General features: G+C 42.9%; 1 protein-coding gene across 1 annotated transcript in view; it reads left to right on the top strand.

The window, feature by feature from the left end:
* The window catches only part of NDUFA13 (NADH:ubiquinone oxidoreductase subunit A13), a 57,697-nt gene extending 39,584 nt beyond the window's left edge, over positions 1–18,113 (top strand). Inside the window, exons 4-5 of the mRNA XM_069767692.1 lie at positions 4,662–4,731; positions 17,946–18,113. Of these exons, the coding sequence (XP_069623793.1) occupies positions 4,662–4,731; positions 17,946–18,065 (190 nt within the window). The 3' untranslated portion in view covers positions 18,066–18,113. The remainder of the gene's footprint in view (positions 1–4,661; positions 4,732–17,945) is intronic.
* The last annotated feature ends 1,250 nt before the right edge of the window (positions 18,114–19,363 follow it).

Raw genomic sequence — 19,363 nt, 5'->3', positions numbered from 1 at the left:
AGTTTTTGGGACCTTTGGGAGACGAGGCTCCTGTGGGTGCTATTTTAGAGTTTCTACAAGCAGGCTTACAACTAGGGTTGGCAACCAATACACTCAAAGTACAAGTATCGGCTTTATGAGCATTATATATTGTAATTTAGCCTCCAATAGGTGGGTGTCCGGTTTTGTTAAATCATGTAGTAGATCTAGACCAGTCGTAATTCAGAAAATTCCCCCTTGGGATTTGAATCTGGTTTTAGAAGCTCTAACTAGGGGTCCTTTTGAACCTTTGAGAAGTTTTGCTGATAATTCTTGCACTCTTAAAATAGTGCTACTGGTAGCTTTGACATCAGCACGTAGGGTGAGTGACTTGCAAGTCCTGTCTTTTTGCCCTTCATACACATGGATATATGACGACAGGGTGGTTCTAAGACCAAATCCGGCTTATCTACCTAAGGTAGTTCTTAAATTCCATAGGAGTCAGGAGATTGTATTACCCTCGTTTTGTGATAATCCTAGAAATCCAGGAGAGGAAAAATTTCATACTTGATGTAAGAAGGTCTATGTTACAGTACATATCTTTAACCAGTCAGTGGAGGAAGGATCAGTCCCTATTTGTAGCTTTCCAGGGTAGCAGGAAAGGATATGGGGTGTCTAAAAGTACTATTGCTAGATAGATTAGGGAGGCCATTAGCTTATCCTATGCTGCGTGTGGCGCCCCGGTCCCCGAAGGCATCAAGGCTCACTCCACCAGAGCTGTGGCTACTTCCTGGGCTGAGAAAGCAGAGGTATCAATTGATCAGATATGCAAAGCTGCTACCTGGTCCTCACCGTCTACCTTCCTTAAACACCACCGACTGATCTATCCTCCTCGACTGACCTTACTTTTGGTAGAAGGGTGCTGCAAGCGGTGGTCCCTCCCTAAGGTGTTCCTTTCTCCAAAAATCTCTCAGGTGTGCTGTCATGGGGGAAGGGAAAACCCCAAGGTTACTTACCGGTAGCCGGTTTTTCCAGAGCCCATGACAGCTCCTCTGTATATTTCCCCCCCTTTTTTTTCACCCTTTGGTGTGCACTTTTAGCTGGGTGTTTTTTGTTTTTTATTATTATGATGTGGTGGTAGTTTGCCATGTGTACTAACCAGGGGGGCCTCTCATGCTCTGAAAACCAACTAAAGCGAGGGAGAGGTACCGCCCTTTTATTTCAGTAGGTCGCCTGTCCTGGCTGGGCGGATCCCTGTCTCAGGTGTGCTGTCATGGACTCCGGAAAAAACGGCTATCGGTAAGTAACCTTGGTGTTTTGCAATTTCAACGCTCTTGGAATTTTTTTTCTACACTTTCCAGTGCATCATATGATAAAATGATGTCATTCAAAAGTACAACTCATCCTGAAAAAAACAAGCTTTCATTCGGTTATGAGGACGTAAAAATAAAGTTATGGAATAAGGGGAGGAAAAAACTAAAAGTGCAAAAACCTTAAAATCGCAAGGTCATGAATATGGTAAACAACAAATTCTAAAAAGGGCAAAGCCTCACTAGATGTATTTCTGGAATTGAGATCGGGCGCCATGTTGCATTTTTAGAGCCCCTGATGTGCCTAAACAGTGGAAACCCCTCCACAAGGACACCATTTTGGAAAGTAGACCCCTTAAGGAACTTATCTATATGTTTGGTGAGCACTTTGAACCCCACAGAAGTTTATAACGTAGAGCCGTTAAAATAAAAAAATCAAATTTTTTCCACAAAAATGATATTTTGCCCCCAAATTTTTATTTTCACAAGGGTAACAGGAGAAATTAGACTGCAAAAGTTGTTGTTCAATTTGTCCTGAGTACGCCGTTACCCAATAATGTGGGGGTATACCACGGTAGAGCTCAGAAGGGAAGGAGCGCCGTTTTACTTTTCTCAATGCAGAATTGGCGGGAATTGAGATCGGACGCCATGTTTCGCTTGGAGAGTCCCTGATGTGCCTAAACATAGGAGTTCCCCCACAAGTGACACCATTTTGGAAACTAGACCCCTTAAGGAATTTATCTAGAGGTGTGGTGTGCGCTTTGAACCCCCAAGTGCTTCACAGAAGTTTATAACGTAGAGCCGTGAAAATAAAAAATCTTTTTTTTCCCTCAAAAATAATTTTTTAGCCCACAATTTTTTACTTTCACAAGGGTAACAGGAGAAATTGGACCCCAATAGTTGTTGTCCAGTTTGTCCAGGATACGCCGATACCCCATATGTGGGGAAGGGGGGGGGGAGAACTGTTTGGGCACACAGCGAAGCTCGGAAGGGAAGTAGTGGCGTTTAAAATGCAGACTTTGATGGAATGGTCTGCGGACGTAATGTTGCGTTTGCAGAGCCCCTCATGTACCTACACAATAGAAATCCCCCACAAGTGACCCCATTTTGGAAACTAGACCCCCCAAGGAACTTATCTAGATGTGTGGTGAGTACTATGAACTCCCAAGTGCTTCACAGAATTTAATGTAGAGACGTGAAAATAAAAAATCATTTTTTTCCACAAAAATGATCTTTTCACCCCCAAATTTTTACTTTCACAAGGGTAACAGGAGAAATTGGACCATGAAAGTTGTTGTGCAATTTGTCCTGAGTACGTTGAAACCCCATATGAGAGGGGGGGGGGGGGGGTACCACTGTTTGGGTGCATGGCAGAGCTCGAAATGGATGTAGTAATGTTTTGGAATGCAGAATGCATTGCTTCACGGAAGTTTATAACGCAGAGCCGTGAAAATAAAAAACAAACTTTTTTTCCACAAAAATGATTTTTTTTTAGCCCCTATTTTTTTTTTTTTTTTAATTTTCCCAAGGGTAGCAGGAGAAACTGGACCCCAAAAGTTGTCCAATTTCTCCTAAGTATGCTGTAGGCCCATATGTGGGGGTAAGCTACTGTTTGGGTGCACGGCATAGCTCAGAAGGGAGGGAGCACCATTTGACTTTTTCAACGCAAAATTGGCTGGAATCAATTGTGGATCCATTGCGCGTTTGGGGACCCGCTGATGTACCTAAACAGTGGAAACCCCCAATTCTAACTCCAACCCTCACATCACAGGAGAGAGAAATGACATGGCACATCAGACTTTTTTTTTTTTTTTTGCGGCCACCGCTACACTGTTAGTAGCGGCGATCGCAAAACCGGATCGGTAAAAACCGACCCGAATTATGTTCTTTGGGGTCTCGGCTATCCCCCACGCATGCACCCACCATCTTTTTGCAGGAAAAGATGACGGCGCCCATAGGGGAGGAAGCGGGAGGACCCACAGACACTGGGAGCCACCGGTAAGTATCGGGGGGTGGCTGGGGGGGGGGGGGGGGAAGGGTTTAGATGCAATCACATCAGAGGACAGAGAAATTAAATGGCAGATCGCGCTTTTTTTTTTCTTGCGGTCGCCGGTAAACGGTTAAGGCCGGCGTCACACTGGCGAGAGCATCGGATGCGATATGCTAATGATACTCGGCTCCTGCTCGCAGCAGAGCAGGAGCCGAGTGTCATGCGTGTGTGCTCCGATTCTCTCGCACAGGGAGGATCAGAGCACAGCTGCGGAGGAGGCAGAGAAATGAATTTCTCCATCTCCTCCATTGCTGGGGTCCGCTTATAACGCACATCACTCGGATGATATCCGAGTGGTGTGCGCTGTCTCACTCGCACCCATAGACTTATATGGGTGCGAGTGAGCCGAGCGTTTTCCTCAGTCCGAGACAATTGCAGCATGCTGCGATTGTCTCGGACTGAGGAAAACGGACGATAAAAAGTCAGCTGCTGGGAGCTGCCCCATAGCTTAATATTGGTCCGAGTGCAATGCGATTTTTTTTTTTTTTTTTTAATTGTATTGCACTCTGCCGTTTAAAACGCCAGTGTGACGCCGGCCTAACTTGGGCGTCGGCAAAAACCGACCCGAATCATGTTCTCATATACCAGTGTTCTAGTGCAATTGGAGGTTGTATTATCATTACACATGCATATTGGACCAGGGGTGTTGTGATTTGATTTTGCATGTATTTTTAAATGGTTTTTAAGATTTAAGTGTTGTTTCCCTAATAAATTGTGATTTTATATATTTGATCATTGAGTGCAAACCATTTATTGCTTGGTCTTTTTTAAATTCATACTACTGTGCAGACGGCGCCATTTTGGTAGAGAAAAAAAATAGGCTTCATCAGGATGGCACCAGCTCCACCTGTGCAGTAGCATCGTTCTGATAGCTATCTTGATGAAGCCTAATTTTTTTTTTCTCTGCCAAAATGGCGCTGGTGGCGGCATCTGTGCAGTCGCATATATTGGACTGCGACAGAAGCTAAAAATATGCATATTATCATGTACCGGCACCTGCCTGATGAATGTGAACTTATGGGGTTCTTTGTTTTTATTTTAAATATTCAGTATGTAACATGAGGGACAGGCTACTGAGGGATCAGTGACCTCTCATAAGCCATACAGATGATGATGTATCTAGGATTGTACATATGCATGTGATCCCAATATCAAAACGGCCCCGTTTATTAAACTCTTGTACTTATACTGCTTTTATGTAGCAGCCAGAGGCAAGTAAGATTAAAATGAACCACTGCTTTCTGATTGCCTTCTCCCCAAGTTAAAATTTGCCAGCCAGCTCCTAAAGCTTATACTATTCAATCTGTCCAGCATAGTTTACTTGCCTGTTCATCTTTTAAAAGGACATTACGTATTTTGCGAGAGAACTTGGAGCAAGAGGCCATTATCATGAAGGATGTCCCAGACTGGAAGGTAAGAACATGCAATAGTTCCAATAAATGTTTATGATAAAATATAAAATCAAATAATTAGATGCTTTAATATGTGTAATTGGATGAGTGTTGGTATGTAGATCAGTGTTTTTATAATGCATTCTGCAGTGAACCTGAACTTATCATGTATTGAGTTCTCTTGATATTACACATGTTAGTTTCCCCAAATCAGTAGAAAGCATGTGTTACACTGTCAGAAGCTTGAGTCGAGAGATGTGTCTACGCATTGAGGACCATAAAATATAGCATATCAACCTGTATAAGGTTAAAGGGAATCTGCAGATTTTTGCTATGTAATCTGAAGATAGCAGGAGATAAAGGCTGAAACACAGAATTCGGGGATGTGTGACTTGTCAAAGTGTGTGCTAGTGTTTACTAAGGGTACCGTCACACTATACGATTTACCTACGATCACGACCAGCGATACGACCTGGCCGTGATCGTAGGTAAGTCGTAGTGTGGTCGCTGGGGGGCTGTCACACAGACAGCTCTCCAGCGACCAACGATGCCGAGGTCCCCGGGTAACCAGGGTAAACATCGGGTTACTAAGCGCAGGACCACGCTTAGTAACCCGATGTTTACCCTGGTTACCAGCGTAAAAAAAACCAAACAGCACATACTTACATTCCGGTGTCTGTCCCTTGCCGTCTGCTTCCCGCACTCAGTGACTGCCGGCCGTAAAGTGAAAGCACAGCACAGCGGTGACGTCACCGCTGTGCTCTGCTTTCACTTTACGGCCGGCAGTCACTGAGTGCGGGAAGCAGACGGCAAGGGACCTGACGGACACCGGAATGTAAGTATGTACTGTTTGTTTTTTTTTACATTTACGCTGGTAACCAGGGTAAACATCGGGTTACTAAGCGCGGTCCTGCGCTTAGTAACCCGATGTTTACCCTGGTTACAAGCGAACGCATCGCTAGATCGGTGTCACACACACCGATCTAGCGATGCCAGCGGGAGATCCAGCGACGAAAGAAAGTTCCAAATGATCTGCTACGACGTACGATATGCAGCAGGATCCCTGATCGCTGCTTCGTGTCAGACACAGCGATATTGTATGGATATCGCTGGAACGTCACGAATCGTACCGTCGTAGCGATCGAAATGGCACTGTGTGACGGTACCCTAACTGTGAAGGATTTAGCACGCAGAGATAACATTGCTGGACCTAGTCCAGCAACGCTCCCTCCCACTGTGATAAGCAGCTCATTGTCTATAGACATTGTATATACAGATCTCAAAAAGGAGGGCGTGGAGTTTGTTTTTTTAAATGTACAAAAATCTTTATTGACACAGATAAAAAACAGATAAAAAGATGTGCTATAAAGGACACCACAAAAAGTGGTGGCGTTTAGTACAAAGTATATCTGAAATCACAGTAACATACTTGGTAATCGTAAGATGAGGACTTGCTTGTTGAGGTCAGAGAGTCACGTTACAATGCCCCCTGCTGTAAGCAAAAAGTGCCATCGGTCATTATACTATTCATAGAATGGTAGAGCTGGAAGGGACCTCCTGGGTCATCTGGTCCAACCCCCTGCTCAAAGCAGGATTCACTAAATCATCCCAGACAGATGTCTGTCCAGCCTCTGTTTGAAGACTTCCATTGAAGGAGAACTCACCACCTCTCGTGGCAGCCTGTTCCACTCTTTGATCACCCTAACTGTCAAAAAGTGTTTTCTAATATCTAATCTGTGTCTCCTCCCATTCAGTTTCATCCCATTGCTTCTATTCCTATGTCTATACTAATGCCCAGGGTTGCATGGTTTGTGGTCAAGAGCCCAAGGTCTAAAACCAATCTGACATTACAATCATCAAAGGTTCCCCAAATTCATTTGTATGATACACAGTCATAAAATCATCTTACTTGGTACAAAAACACCAGCACCCAAACCCAGACTCGCGTTTCGCTGTCCGTTGACTCTGCTTCCTCAAGGGGGAGTACTATTCTTAAGCAGGCTGCAGGACCTTTTATCTCCATAGTAACAAGTCATGTGATAACATGACCGGCCTTACATAGTAATGTATTAACTGCAGGATCTTTCATCTCTATAGCAACAAGTCGTGATAATCACATGACCGGCATTACGTGGTAATGTATTAACGGCGCATGCGCCCGCGGCCAAAACACTGCCTCACCCATGCCACCCGGAAAACGTCCCAGACCCACGAGTGGGGGCGCGGCAATTGCTAAAGTCCCCAGTCAGGTGTCCGAGACGCCAAGCTGCTGGATAGCAAGGGGCATCAGCGCTAGGCAAGCCGGCGCACGTGCACCACCACCATGGAGCCTGGAGAATATATGTGTGGGAGATATCACCTGTGTATGACACTATAAACATATACCTAGTCAATGCAATAATATTAAAACAATTACAGTATAAAAGCCCCACAAATATTCCTCTTCACAGGTAATCAATATCATGTGCTGAGACAAGTTCTTCTTAGCCATAGATGGTAGTCACATAACATTTTAGACATTTGACAATGGAGATAATATCCGTCCATCAATCCTCAGGAGACTAAAATTAGATAAACCAAATATATAAAAAAATTAACATATAGCAAAATAATAAATTAAAAACAATTAAAAGATACAGATGGAGTGGGTGACCACTTACAGCTACTTCATAAAAAAGGGTGCAAAATTCAATTATTCATTTAAACCATCAGGTTTCATGGTTCCCAGCCTAATGATCCATTGTAATTCCCATCTTGCAAGGAGGTGCTTTATATTCCCACAGCGTATTCCCCCATGTCTATCCCTCAAACCATAAATTCTGTGGGATCTCAGTTGGGGGTCAACTTAAAGTGCCTTGGGATGGTTTTTAATTCCAGTGGATCCAATGTACGTTTCTCGGAGAACCCTGTATATGGTGGTATATTATAAAGAGTTGGATAAAACTGTTAGTGCTACATACTGCAATACAACAGTCTCATGTGATGCTCTGCTGCAGGCTGGGCTTGATGTGCGTACAAATCTGGCAATCATGAAGAACTTCAGTAGGCACTCATCTGCTGATTGCGTTAGTGTGAGGTGGGAACATGGGTTCCGGATTGTGTACATCAGCAATGGAACCATTTTAAAATCCAATGTCAATGACTGACAGCTGTACTGAGCGGGTTCAGGTCTTGATCTTGCTCCATGCACCTGGGTTAAATGATAACAGACCAACTTTATTGGTATCTTATTATTATTATTATTATTATTTATATAGCACCATTGATTCCATGGTGCTGTACATGAGAAGGGGTTACATACAAGTTACAGATATCACTTACAGTAAACAAACTAACAATGACGGACTGATACAGAGGGGCGAGGACCCTGCCCTTGCGGGCTTACATTCTACAGGATTATGGGGAAGGAGACAGTAGGTTGGGGAATCAGCTTCTGATTCCAGTGGGATTGCGCGGAGCACCATAGACCACTTGTCTGAAGCTCTGCCATAAAAAGACAGACATATATACTTTAATGACTGCTGTAAAACCCTATACATCAGACCTGGGCAAACTACTGCACAAGGGCCACATCTGGTCCTTTGGCAGTTCGTATTTAGCTCACTCACTAGGGCAGCAAAAGATCCGGAAACTGTGGCCAATGAGATGCATGTCATGGCCACTGTCCTCCCTTGTACATTGATTCGATTTTAACCGAATACACACCCGGTGAGTATAAAGGTGGAGGAGAGCGCAGTCTGGTCCCTAATTCGCCAGTCCGCTTATTTGACAGAACCTCTCGGCACCGCAGGTGCGATTATGTCAGTAGAATGCGCCTGTTGTGGAGTGTGTGTGCACAGAGCAAATACTGCAAGCAGATTGCCAGAGCTACAGGGGCAAGTACTTTTTTTTTTTTTTTTAAAGTCATTCACATATGCATAATTATTCTTTGTTGAGAAGCTTTGTGAACTATCATACTATCGGGGGGGGGGGGGACTGTGGAGGGGCTTTAGGAGCCATTATATTGTGCGCGTGGGCCATCACACTTTGGGGGCTGTTGGGACCACGATACAGTGTATAGGGGCTGTGGTGTTCATTATACTGTGTTGGAGACTATGGGGGATCATTTTGTATATTCAGCTATAGGGGAATATGCTATGTGAGGGATCATTCTTTTTGGTTGGCTGTTGGGGTCTCATCATACTGTGTATGGAGCTGTGGGAGCCATCATATCGTATTAAAGGGCCGTGGGGTATCATTCTGAGTGGTTTACTGTGGGGCATTCATACTTTGTGAGGGCCATAAAACTGTGTAGAATCATACTGTGTGGTGGGCTATGATGGCAGTCTTACTGTGTTGGGGGGCTTTGGGCAGCATAGTGTGTGGGCATTATGCTGTGAGGTCCAGCATATTCTGTAGGGAGCTATGGACCCAGCATACTGTATGGGGAAAGCTGTTCGTCATGGTGCAAAGGCTGAATAACAGCAGCAGTGTAATTTATTCTTTTTATAATCTTTATAAAAAGCAGTAAATTATATGGTTTTTATTTGCTCACTAGCTGAAGAGCCCGGCTTTGCCTGGGCATAGTAAATATCTGTGGTTAGTTATAGCACCTCACTTGTCTTATTTTCCCATCACGCCTCTCATTTTCCCAATCACATCTTTCATTTTCCCCCTCCCACCTCTCATTTTCTCCCTCACTCCTCTCATTCCCCCCTAACACTTGTCATTTCAACCTGACATCTGTCATTTTCTGATCACTCCACTATTTTTCCTCACTCCTCTCATTTTGCACTCACACCTTTTCATTTTCACCTCACACCTCTCATTTTCACCTCATCACCTCAGTATATACATGTTTGTCATCTCCCTTATATATAGTATACATCTGTATGTCATCTCCTGTATATAGTATATACCTGTGTCATCTCCCCTGTATATAGTATATACCTGCTGTCTCATCTCCCCTATATATAGTATATACCTGAATGTCATCTCCTTCTATATATAGTATATACCTGTATGTCATCTCCTCCTGTATATAGTATATACCTGTGTCATCTCCCCTGTATATAGTATATATCTGTGTCATCTCCTCCTGTATATAGTATATACCTGCATGTCATCTTCTATATATAGCATATACCTGTGTCATCTCCTCCTGTATATAGTATATACCTGTATGTCATCTCCTCCTGTATATATATGTACCTGTATGTCATCTCCTCCTCTATATAGTATATACCTGTGTGTCATCTCTCCTGTATATAGTATATATCTGTGTGTCATCTCCCCTGTATATAGTATATACCTGTGTGTCATCTCCTCCTGTATTAGACCTCGTTCACACGTTATTTGCTCAGTATTTTTACCTCAGTATTTGTAAGCTAAATTGGCAGCCTGATAAATCCCCAGCCAACAGGAAGCCCTGCCCCTGGCAGTATATATTAGCTCACACATACACATAATAGACAGGTCATGTGACTGACAGCTGCCGTATTTCCTATATGGTAGATTTGTTGTAGTTTGTCTGCTTATTAATCAGATTTTTATTTTTGAAGGATAATACCAGACTTGTGTGTGTTTTAGGGCGAGTTTAGTTTGTCAAGTTGTGTGTGTTGAGTTGCGTGTGGCGACATGCGTGTGGCGACATGCATGTAGCGACTTTTGTGAGATGAGTTTTGTGTGGCAACATGCGTGTAGCAACTTTTTGTGTGTCGAGTTGCATGTGACAGGTTAGTGTAGCAAGTTGTGTGCAGCAAGTTTTGCGCGTGGCGAGTTTTGTGTGGTGCCTTTTGAGTATGTGAAAGTTTTGTGTGAGGCAACTTTTGCATGTGTTGCAACTTTTGTGCATGTGGCAATTTTTCCGCGTGTGCAAGTTTTGCGTGTGGCGAGTTTTGCACTTGTGGCGAGTTTTGCAAGAGCCTAGTTTTTGCACGTGGCGAGTTTTGAGTGGCGACTTTTGTGTTTCGACTTTTATGTGGCGAGATTGGTGTATTTGTGGTGAAATGTGTGCTGAGGGTAATGTGTTCAAGCAAGTGGTAGTGTGTGGCGCATTTTGTGTGTGTGTTTATATCCCCGTGTGTGGTGAGTATCCCATGTCGGGGCCCCACCTTAGCAACTGTACGGTATATACTCTTTGGCGCCATCGCTCTCATTCTTTAAGTCCCCCTTGTTCACATCTGGCCGCTGTCAATTTGCCTCCTACACTTTTCCTTTCAATTTTTCGCATTGTGTAGATGGGAGCAAAATTGTTTGGTGAATTGGAAAGCGCGGGGTTAAAATTTCGCCTCACAACATAGCCTATGACGCTCTCAGGGTCCAGACGTGTGACTGTGCAAAATTTTGTAGCTGTAGCTGCGACGCCTCCAACACTTTTCCTTTCACTTTTTTCCCCATTATGTAAATAGGGGCAAAATTGTTTGGTGAATTGGAAAGCGCGGGGTTAAAATTTCGCCTCACAACATAGCCTATGACGCTCTCAGGGTCCAGACGTGTGACTGTGCAAAATTTTGTAGCTATAGCTGCGACGCCTCCAACACTTTTCCTTTCACTTTTTTCCCCATTATGTAAATAGGGGCAAAATTGTTTGGTGAATTGGAACGCGCGGGGTTAAAATTTCGCCTCACAACATAGCCTATGACGCTCTCAGGGTCCAGACGTGTGACTGTGCAAGATTTGGTGGCTGTAGCTGCGACGGTGCAGATGCCAATCCCGGACACACACACACACACACACACACACACACACACACACACACACACACACACACACACACACACACACACACATACACATATTCAGCTTTATATATTAGATTAAGGCTATGTGCACACGTTGCGGATTTGGCCCTGCGGATTCGCAGCAGTTTTTCATGCGGTGCACAGTACCATATAAACCTATGGAAAACCAAATCCGCAGTGCACATGCTACGGAAGATTCCGCGCAGAAACGCTGCTGTTTATTTTCCACAGCCTGTCAATTCTTTGTGCGGATTCCACAGCGTTTTACACCTGTTCCCTTATAGGAATCCGCAGGTGTAAAAACACGGTTGAAATCCACACGAAATCTGCAGGTAAAACAAAGGGCGTTTTACCTGCAGAATCCGCACCGAAAAATCTGCAAGGGAATCCGTAACGTGTGCACATACCCTAATAGCGCAGGTCTGCAAGGGTAAATTTTTGAAAAGTAACAGGTGATTTCTATACTTTTGATCCCTGAACTCCAAAAAAATGACGTACAGATTTTTTTTTTCTCAAACACTAACTCCATAGACTTTTTCTTGCACCATACTTTTACCCCTTTGCGTGACCTTTTATGGATGATTTTGGTGTCATTAGAAAATTAGAAATTAATCGATGCTGTGCTGTGATTGGCTGCTGTGGGCAGAAAAAAAAATCTTTTTAACCCAGCTTCCAAAGAGTGTGGTGGTGTCCATAGCATCCAATCATGGCATATCTTCCATTTTACCTTAGCAGTTTAAGGACTGAAAGCTGCACTGTGATTGGTGGCTTTGGGGAGAAAAGGCAGATTTTCTTTTAAACAGAGTTCATAAAAGTGTGGTGGTGTGCTTACTATGATTCCTTCCAGTATTTAGTAGTTGTGGTGGATTAAGCTTCTGTTTCTAACAACGTGATCAAAATTGCTATAAGTGGGTGTCGTAATTCACCCGTCAACTTTTTGCTATATTTGCGGTTGTTTTGTAGAGAAGACACAACAAAGGAACATTACGGATTTCGTTAGGAAAGTGTATTATGCGTACTTTGGAGTAAAACTAGGTGATCAGGAAAAGTTGTGGGCTCCACATGTAGTGTGTTGTTTGTAGAACAGTGTCCCCCAACTCCGGTCCTCAAGAGCCACCAACAGGTCATGTTTTAAGAACTTCCTTAGTATTATCCAGGTGATAATTCCATCACCTGTGAAATACTAAGGAAATCTGGAAAACATGACCTGTTGGTGGCTCTTGAGGACCGGAGTTGGGGAACACTGGTGTAGAACAACTACAAAAGTGCTCTAAAGGAAAGAAAGAGCTTTCATTTTGGCGTATGAACTGGAAGAAACTGCAAAATCTAAGTGATGACTGCCACTTTTGTGGGTACAATATGGAGGGATTCAACCTTAAAGGGAACCTGTCACCCCCAAAATCGAAGGTGAGCTAAGCCCCCGATGTATCCTGAAAGATGAGAAAAAGACATTAGATTATACTCACCCAGGGGCGGTCCCACTGCGGTCCGGTCCAGCGCCTCCCATCTTTTTACGATGACGTCCTCTTCTTGTCTTCACACTGCAGCTCTGGCGCAGGTTTACTTTGTCTGGCCTTTTGAGGGCATAGCAAAGTACTGCAGTGTGCAGGTGTCGGGAAAGGTCAGAGAGGCCTAGCACCTGCGCGCTGCAGTACTTTGCTCTGCCCTCAACAGGGCAGACCAAGTACGCCTGCAGCGGAGCCGCAGTGTGAAGACAAGAAGAGGACGTCATTGTAAGAAGATGGGAGGCCCTAGACCGGACTGTGACGCCCATCGGATCAGACCGCATCGGGACCGCCCCTGGGTGAGTATAATCTAACCTCTTTTTCTCATGTTTCATGTTACATCAGGGGCTTATCTACAGCATTCCAGAATGCTGTAGATAAGCCCCTGATGCTGGTGGGCTTAGCTCACCTTCGATTTTGGGGGTGACAGGTTCCCTTTAAAAATAGGAAGGAAATTATAAATCTGGACCTCTCTTCAGCGATTCGCCCGTGCGATCACCACCGGTTAGGTTAAAGCCGAGATCTGGCAGTCACTGCCAGGAGCATCGCCCCTGGAATTTTGACCCCCTTAAATGCTGTTATCTATTTAGATTACACAACAACCATAATCCTCTATGGGGTATACCAGGCAGAGGATAAGAAGTGAAAAGAACAAGAGTAAACATTAAAATAACTATTTATTGGTACAAAAAATTAATAAAAAACAAAGGGGACACAAAAAGACATAAATGGGACCTCCAAGTGGTAAAGGGAGAGAAGAGCCAATCAAATAAATAAGGAATGTTACACAATGGTATATATGCCGCATGAAATGGATCCCCCTCCAAGGCAGAGTATAAATATTCTGTAGAATACAAGTGTGGCTGTCAGAAGATTTTTTGCTGACTGAGGTGACAGGTAAAATAAACCGCCTTACAGAGCTATCATATACATAGTGTGTATAGTGAAAGAAAACCAAAAGGGCTGAGCAGTGGTGAGGGGTATTTCCAGAGTACAGAGAGCCGCTGGTGCTTGACAAGCTACTCAAGAGGCTAATGCAGAAATCCCTATTAGTAACAGCATCAGTGGTTGGAAAAGTATCTATTTAGATTGCAGCATTTAAAAGGCTGATAGAGGGAGGGGACAACCTCCGGGTCACCCAGGTACAGCAAGCCTGTTAGACCATGCTCAAGAGGTTTCTGTCAGTGCATCACTTGACAGGTATAAAGCCCATAGAGGGACTAAGTAAAAGGGAAAAAAAAAGTTTTAAAAATAAAATAAAAACACTAACTTATAAAACTGTTACATTAGTTAACCATAAAAAAATTTAGATGTGGCAAAGAAACTATACTTTTTCTTCATACCGCTGAACAAAAAGTGGAATACAACGCGATCAAAAAGTTGAATGGAAATAAAAATATCACTAAAAACTTAATTTTGGCACTCCTTAAACAAGCCAGCATAGAGCTCCTTCAGTTAGTTTTAGCTTTCAGAATGTATTCATGCAAAAACAATTCTTTTTTTTTCTCGATAAAATAGTTTTAAATTGGGTAAAAGCTTCAAAATATAAAATGTATATAAATGTGGTATCGCTGTAATTGTACTGACCTGAAGAATAAAGCTGTCATCACTTTTACCACTCTGTGAACGGAAAAGGAGTTCCTTAACTGTTGTTTTTTGTTGATTGTGCCTCCCGAAAATCGAAATAGAAAGCCACCAATAATTCTTGCTGTGTCTTTATTTACCATACACCTATAGGATTAGTAATGGATAGGTGCCTTATAGACGCTTCTCCATTACTAAGCCATTGGCTTGATGTCACCGGTGAAATCAACCCCACAACTATTACCTCACTTGCCACTGCTACAGGGCAAGTGGGAAGAGTCTAGCAAAGCGCCAGAATTGGCGCATCTAATAGATGTGCCTTTTCTGGGCAGCTGTAGGATGCTATTTTTAGGCTGCGGAGGGGCAATATCCATGGCCCCTTACCAGCCTGAGAATACCAGCCCTCAGCTGTGAGCTTTAGCAAGGCTGGTTGTCAAAAATGTAGGGGACCCCACGCAGTTTTTTTTTTTTTTTAATTATTTGTTTAAATAAAAAATATGCTGTAGGGTCTCCTTTTATCCTTGATATCCAACCTTGCTGACAGCTGAAGGTTGCAGCCCTCATCTGTGAGTTTTGCCTGGCTGGTTATCAAAGATAGGGGGGAACCCACACCATTTTTTTTTCTAGATTACCATATTTATTTACAGTCAAGAAGAAGCAGATGAATACTCCCATCTGCCGCTCCTGCTGTCACTGTTATTAGCAGCAGCAGGTGTAGGCTGGATGGGAGTAATAGTAAGAGCCTGTTGTCTCTTTTATTACTTAAGTGTAACTCATCATTCTTTCCTGCTCATGCCGAGTAAAAGAATAAGGAGAGCCGCGATCAGCACCCAGCGCCGGGGAACAGCGCTTACTGTAATGCTTCTTCCCCGGCGCCAATGCGTGTCACATGGATGACATCCATGTGTGTTGTGTATGCAGGTGTGCGGGACGTTTTATGGCCCGTGCTGACGTTAAAAAATGGACATGTCAGCGTGTTTTGCTCACTGTCCCTGGAAACACACTGACATACGGTCTGTGGAAACACACGGACATGTGCACAGACCAATTCACTTGAATAGGCAAATAGCTTCTCCGTTTTTTCCCGAGTCTCTCCGCATGGCCAAGTAGCACTGTACAGCCACATATGGGGTATTGCCACATTCAGTAAAAAATGTGGGACAAATGTTGTCATTTTTACCCACTTCTTTTGTGAAAATGTAAAATCTTTGGCTGAAACAAACTTATGGTGGTAAAAATGTAGATATTTTGTCCTCCCTGCCCAATGGTATAAAATTCTGTGACACACCCATGGTGTCAATATGATCACTGCACCCGTAGATGAATTCATTGAGAAGTGTAGTTTGTAAAATGGGGTCACTTATGGGGGGGTTCTGCTGTTTTGGCACCTCATGGGCTCTCCCACTGGGTCATGGCACCTGTAAACCATAACAGTAAAATCTGGCGCTCCTTCCCTTCTGAGCTCTGCCATGCTCCCAAACAATGGTTTATCCCCACATATGGGGTATCGGCATACTCGGGACAAATTGCAGAATAACTTTTGAGGTCCAATTTCTTCTGTTCCCCTTGGGAAAATAAAAAATTGGGGGCAAAAAGATAAATTTTTGTGAAAAAAATAAATAAAAATAATTTTTTATTTTTATGGCTCTGTTATAAACTTCTGTGAAGCACTTGGGGGCTTAAAGTGCTCACCACACATCTAGTTAAGTTCCTTAGGGGGTTTAGTTTCCAAAATGGTGTCACTTGTGGGGGGGGTTTCCACTGTTTAGGCACATCAGGGGCTCTCCCATCGCGACATGGCGTCGGATCTTGAGTCCAGCCAATTTTGCATTGAAAAAATAAAACTGCGCTCCTTCCCTTCCAAGCTCTATTATGTGCCCAAACAGTGGTTCCCCCCCGCATATGGGGTATTAGGATGCTCAGAACAAATTGCACAAATTTTGAGGTCCAATTTCTCCTGTTTCCCTTGGTAAAATGAAAAAAAATTGGTCTGAATTATATTTTTTGGGAAAAAAAGTTAAATGTTCATTTTTTTTTTTATATACATTACAAAAATTCTTGTGAAGCGCCTGAAGGGTTAATAAACTTCTTCAATGTGGTTTTGAGCACTTTGAGGGGTGCCGTTGTTAGAAAATACCCAAAAGTGACACCATTCTATCTTATAGACCCCTCAAAGTGACTTCAAATGTGAGGTGGTCCATAAAAAAAAATGATGTTGTAAAAATGAGAGATCGCTGTTTAACTTTAACTGTTTAAAGGGAACCTGTCACCCCCAAAATCAAAGATGAGCTAAGCCCACCAGCATCAGGGGCTTATCTACAGCATTCTGTAATGCTGTAGATATGCCCCCGATGTATCCGGAAAGATGAGAAAAAGAGGTTAGATTATACTCACCCAGGGGGCGGTCCCGCTGCTGCGGTCCGGTCCGATGGGCGTCGCTGTCTGTTCAGGGGCCTCCCATCTTCTTACGCTTACGTCCTCTTCTTGTGTTCACACTGCGGCTCCAGCGCAGGCGTTCTTTGCCCTGTTGAGGGCAGAGCAAAGTACTGCAGTGCGCAAGCGTCGGGAAAGGTCAGACAGGCCCAGCGCCTGCGCACTGCAGTACTTTGCTCTAGCCCTTAACAGGGCAGACAAAGTACGCCTGCGCTGGAGCGTGAAGACCAGGAGAGGACGCCATCCTATGAAGATAGGAGGCCCCGGACCGCGACGCCCATTGGATCGGACCGCCCCCCAGGCGAGTATAATATAACCTCTTTCTCATCTTTCAGGATACATCGGGGGCTTATCTACAGCATTACAGAATGTTGTAGATAAGCTCCTGATGCTGGTGGGCTTAGCTCATCTTCGATTTTGGGGGTGGCAGGTTCCCTTTAACTTTATAACTTCGTAACAAAAAAACATTTTGGTTCCAAATTTGTGCTAATGTAAAGTAGACATGTGGGAAATGTTACTTATTGCATTTTGTGTGACATATCGCTGTGATTAAAGGGCATGAAAATGAAAAGTTGGAAAATTGTGAAACTTTCAAAATTTTCACCAAATTTCCATTTTTTACACAAATAATCGCAAGTCATATCAAATAAATGTTACCACTAACATGAAGTACAATATGTCACAAGAAAATAGTGTCAGAATCACTGGGATTCATGGAAGCGTTCCAGAGTTATTTCATAAAGGGACAATGGTCATTGTAAATGCAAACCACCATTGGAGGTAAAGGGGTTAAGGAGTAAAGTATTCATATCCCATTATAATAAAAATAGCGTCTTCCACAACCTTGTATGAATTTATTCTGGTAGATGTTGTTCAATTTTTTTGTTATTCTTTCCCATTATGCTAAATTGTTTTTAATATTGTTTCAGTACTTGTCATCCTCGTCATGCTTGTAGTCATATCATAATGTGTGTTCTGTTTTGTTTTGCCAGGTTGGAGAATCTACATTTCACACAGACCGCTGGGTGACTCCTATACTAAATGAACTTTACAACCTCCGTCCTCGGAAGGAGTTGAATAAGGCAGCATATGATTTTAACTGGCATGTTTGAGCTGTATCTGGAAAATGTATTTAAAAATAAAACCACCTTTAAACTGTTTTTTTCTTGCAATTAAAATAATCTCTTTCCAAATAATCAGTTTAACCTGTTCCCGACTGATGACTGACTGTAAATAAATGTTGGAATTTGCTGGGCTTTGTGCAGCCCTTATGTTGCTCTATGGACCCCCAGAGTCCTGCAAGCGCTGGGATTCCGGTGCAGAAGGCTAGCTCTGACCCACAACATTATCGGGATCTGATTGACTGTTTCCGATGATGTTATCCCTGTCTAATTTTCTAGATGGCCACAATCAATAGCTACAAGATTGTTAGAGGGAGGTGGCTCCCTATCTCACCTCTTTGGCAGCCGGAAGTCAAATGATGACCTGTAGGTCTGCCAGCTATGGTGGCCTGTTAGGCCAAGTCAGAAGTAGGGTCTAACAGATGATCTGCCAGTATAAGGCTGACAGGTCTCATGCATTCCGGTACATGTGTATTGCAATGCATGAGACCAGTGAAATACACAAAAGTTAATAAAATATATAAAACAAAATCACAGAATTAAAAAAATATACCAATAAATACATATATTTATGTAAAAACAAAAAAACCTTTTGTATCTACTATCTCCATCTCCAAACGATGTAATCTATAAAACTGACAGTAGTTAACCACTTCAATGAAAACCGTAAAAAAAATAAACGTGGCAAAAAGAAAAGCATTCTTTTTGCCACATTCGTTTTTTTTTAAGGTTTTTTCATTATACCGCTAAAAAAGTGATAAATGCAATTCAGTAGAAGAATGTAAATAAAAATATCACTGAAAGCATTCTCTTGTCATACAAAAACAAGCTGTCATACACCTGAGTCAGTGGAGAAATAAAAACGCTATACCTCTCAGAATGTATCAAAGCAAAAAATGTTTTTCTATAAAAAGTTTTTGTGTAAAAGCCGCAAAACAGTTGTCGTATCATTTCGTTCTGCCACCCAAAAATTAAATAAAAAGCGATCAAAAAATGTAATGTGCTTAAAAATGGTACCAATAAAAACGTCAATTCATACTGCAAAAGACAACCTGTCATGTAACGGTCAGCAGAAATATACCAAAATTTAGCTCTCAAAATATAGCAATGCAAAACCTTTTTTTTTTTTTTATTACGAAAAGCATTTCCTTAGTGACTGACAGCAGCCCAGCCTAAAAACAAACAGATATAGATCTAAGCAGTGATAAAGTTCTTAAAGGAGAAAAACCGTGGCGCTATCAAAAGCATAGTAAGATTCAATCAATTGAAAATGTGAGTAAAGGAAATTG

The sequence above is a fragment of the Ranitomeya imitator genome, chromosome 1 (genome assembly GCF_032444005.1).
Source record: "Ranitomeya imitator isolate aRanImi1 chromosome 1, aRanImi1.pri, whole genome shotgun sequence".
Classification (NCBI taxonomy): Eukaryota; Metazoa; Chordata; class Amphibia; order Anura; family Dendrobatidae; genus Ranitomeya; species Ranitomeya imitator.
Note: the sequence above shows the minus strand (reverse complement) of the source record. Positions and strands in the feature narration are given on the sequence as shown.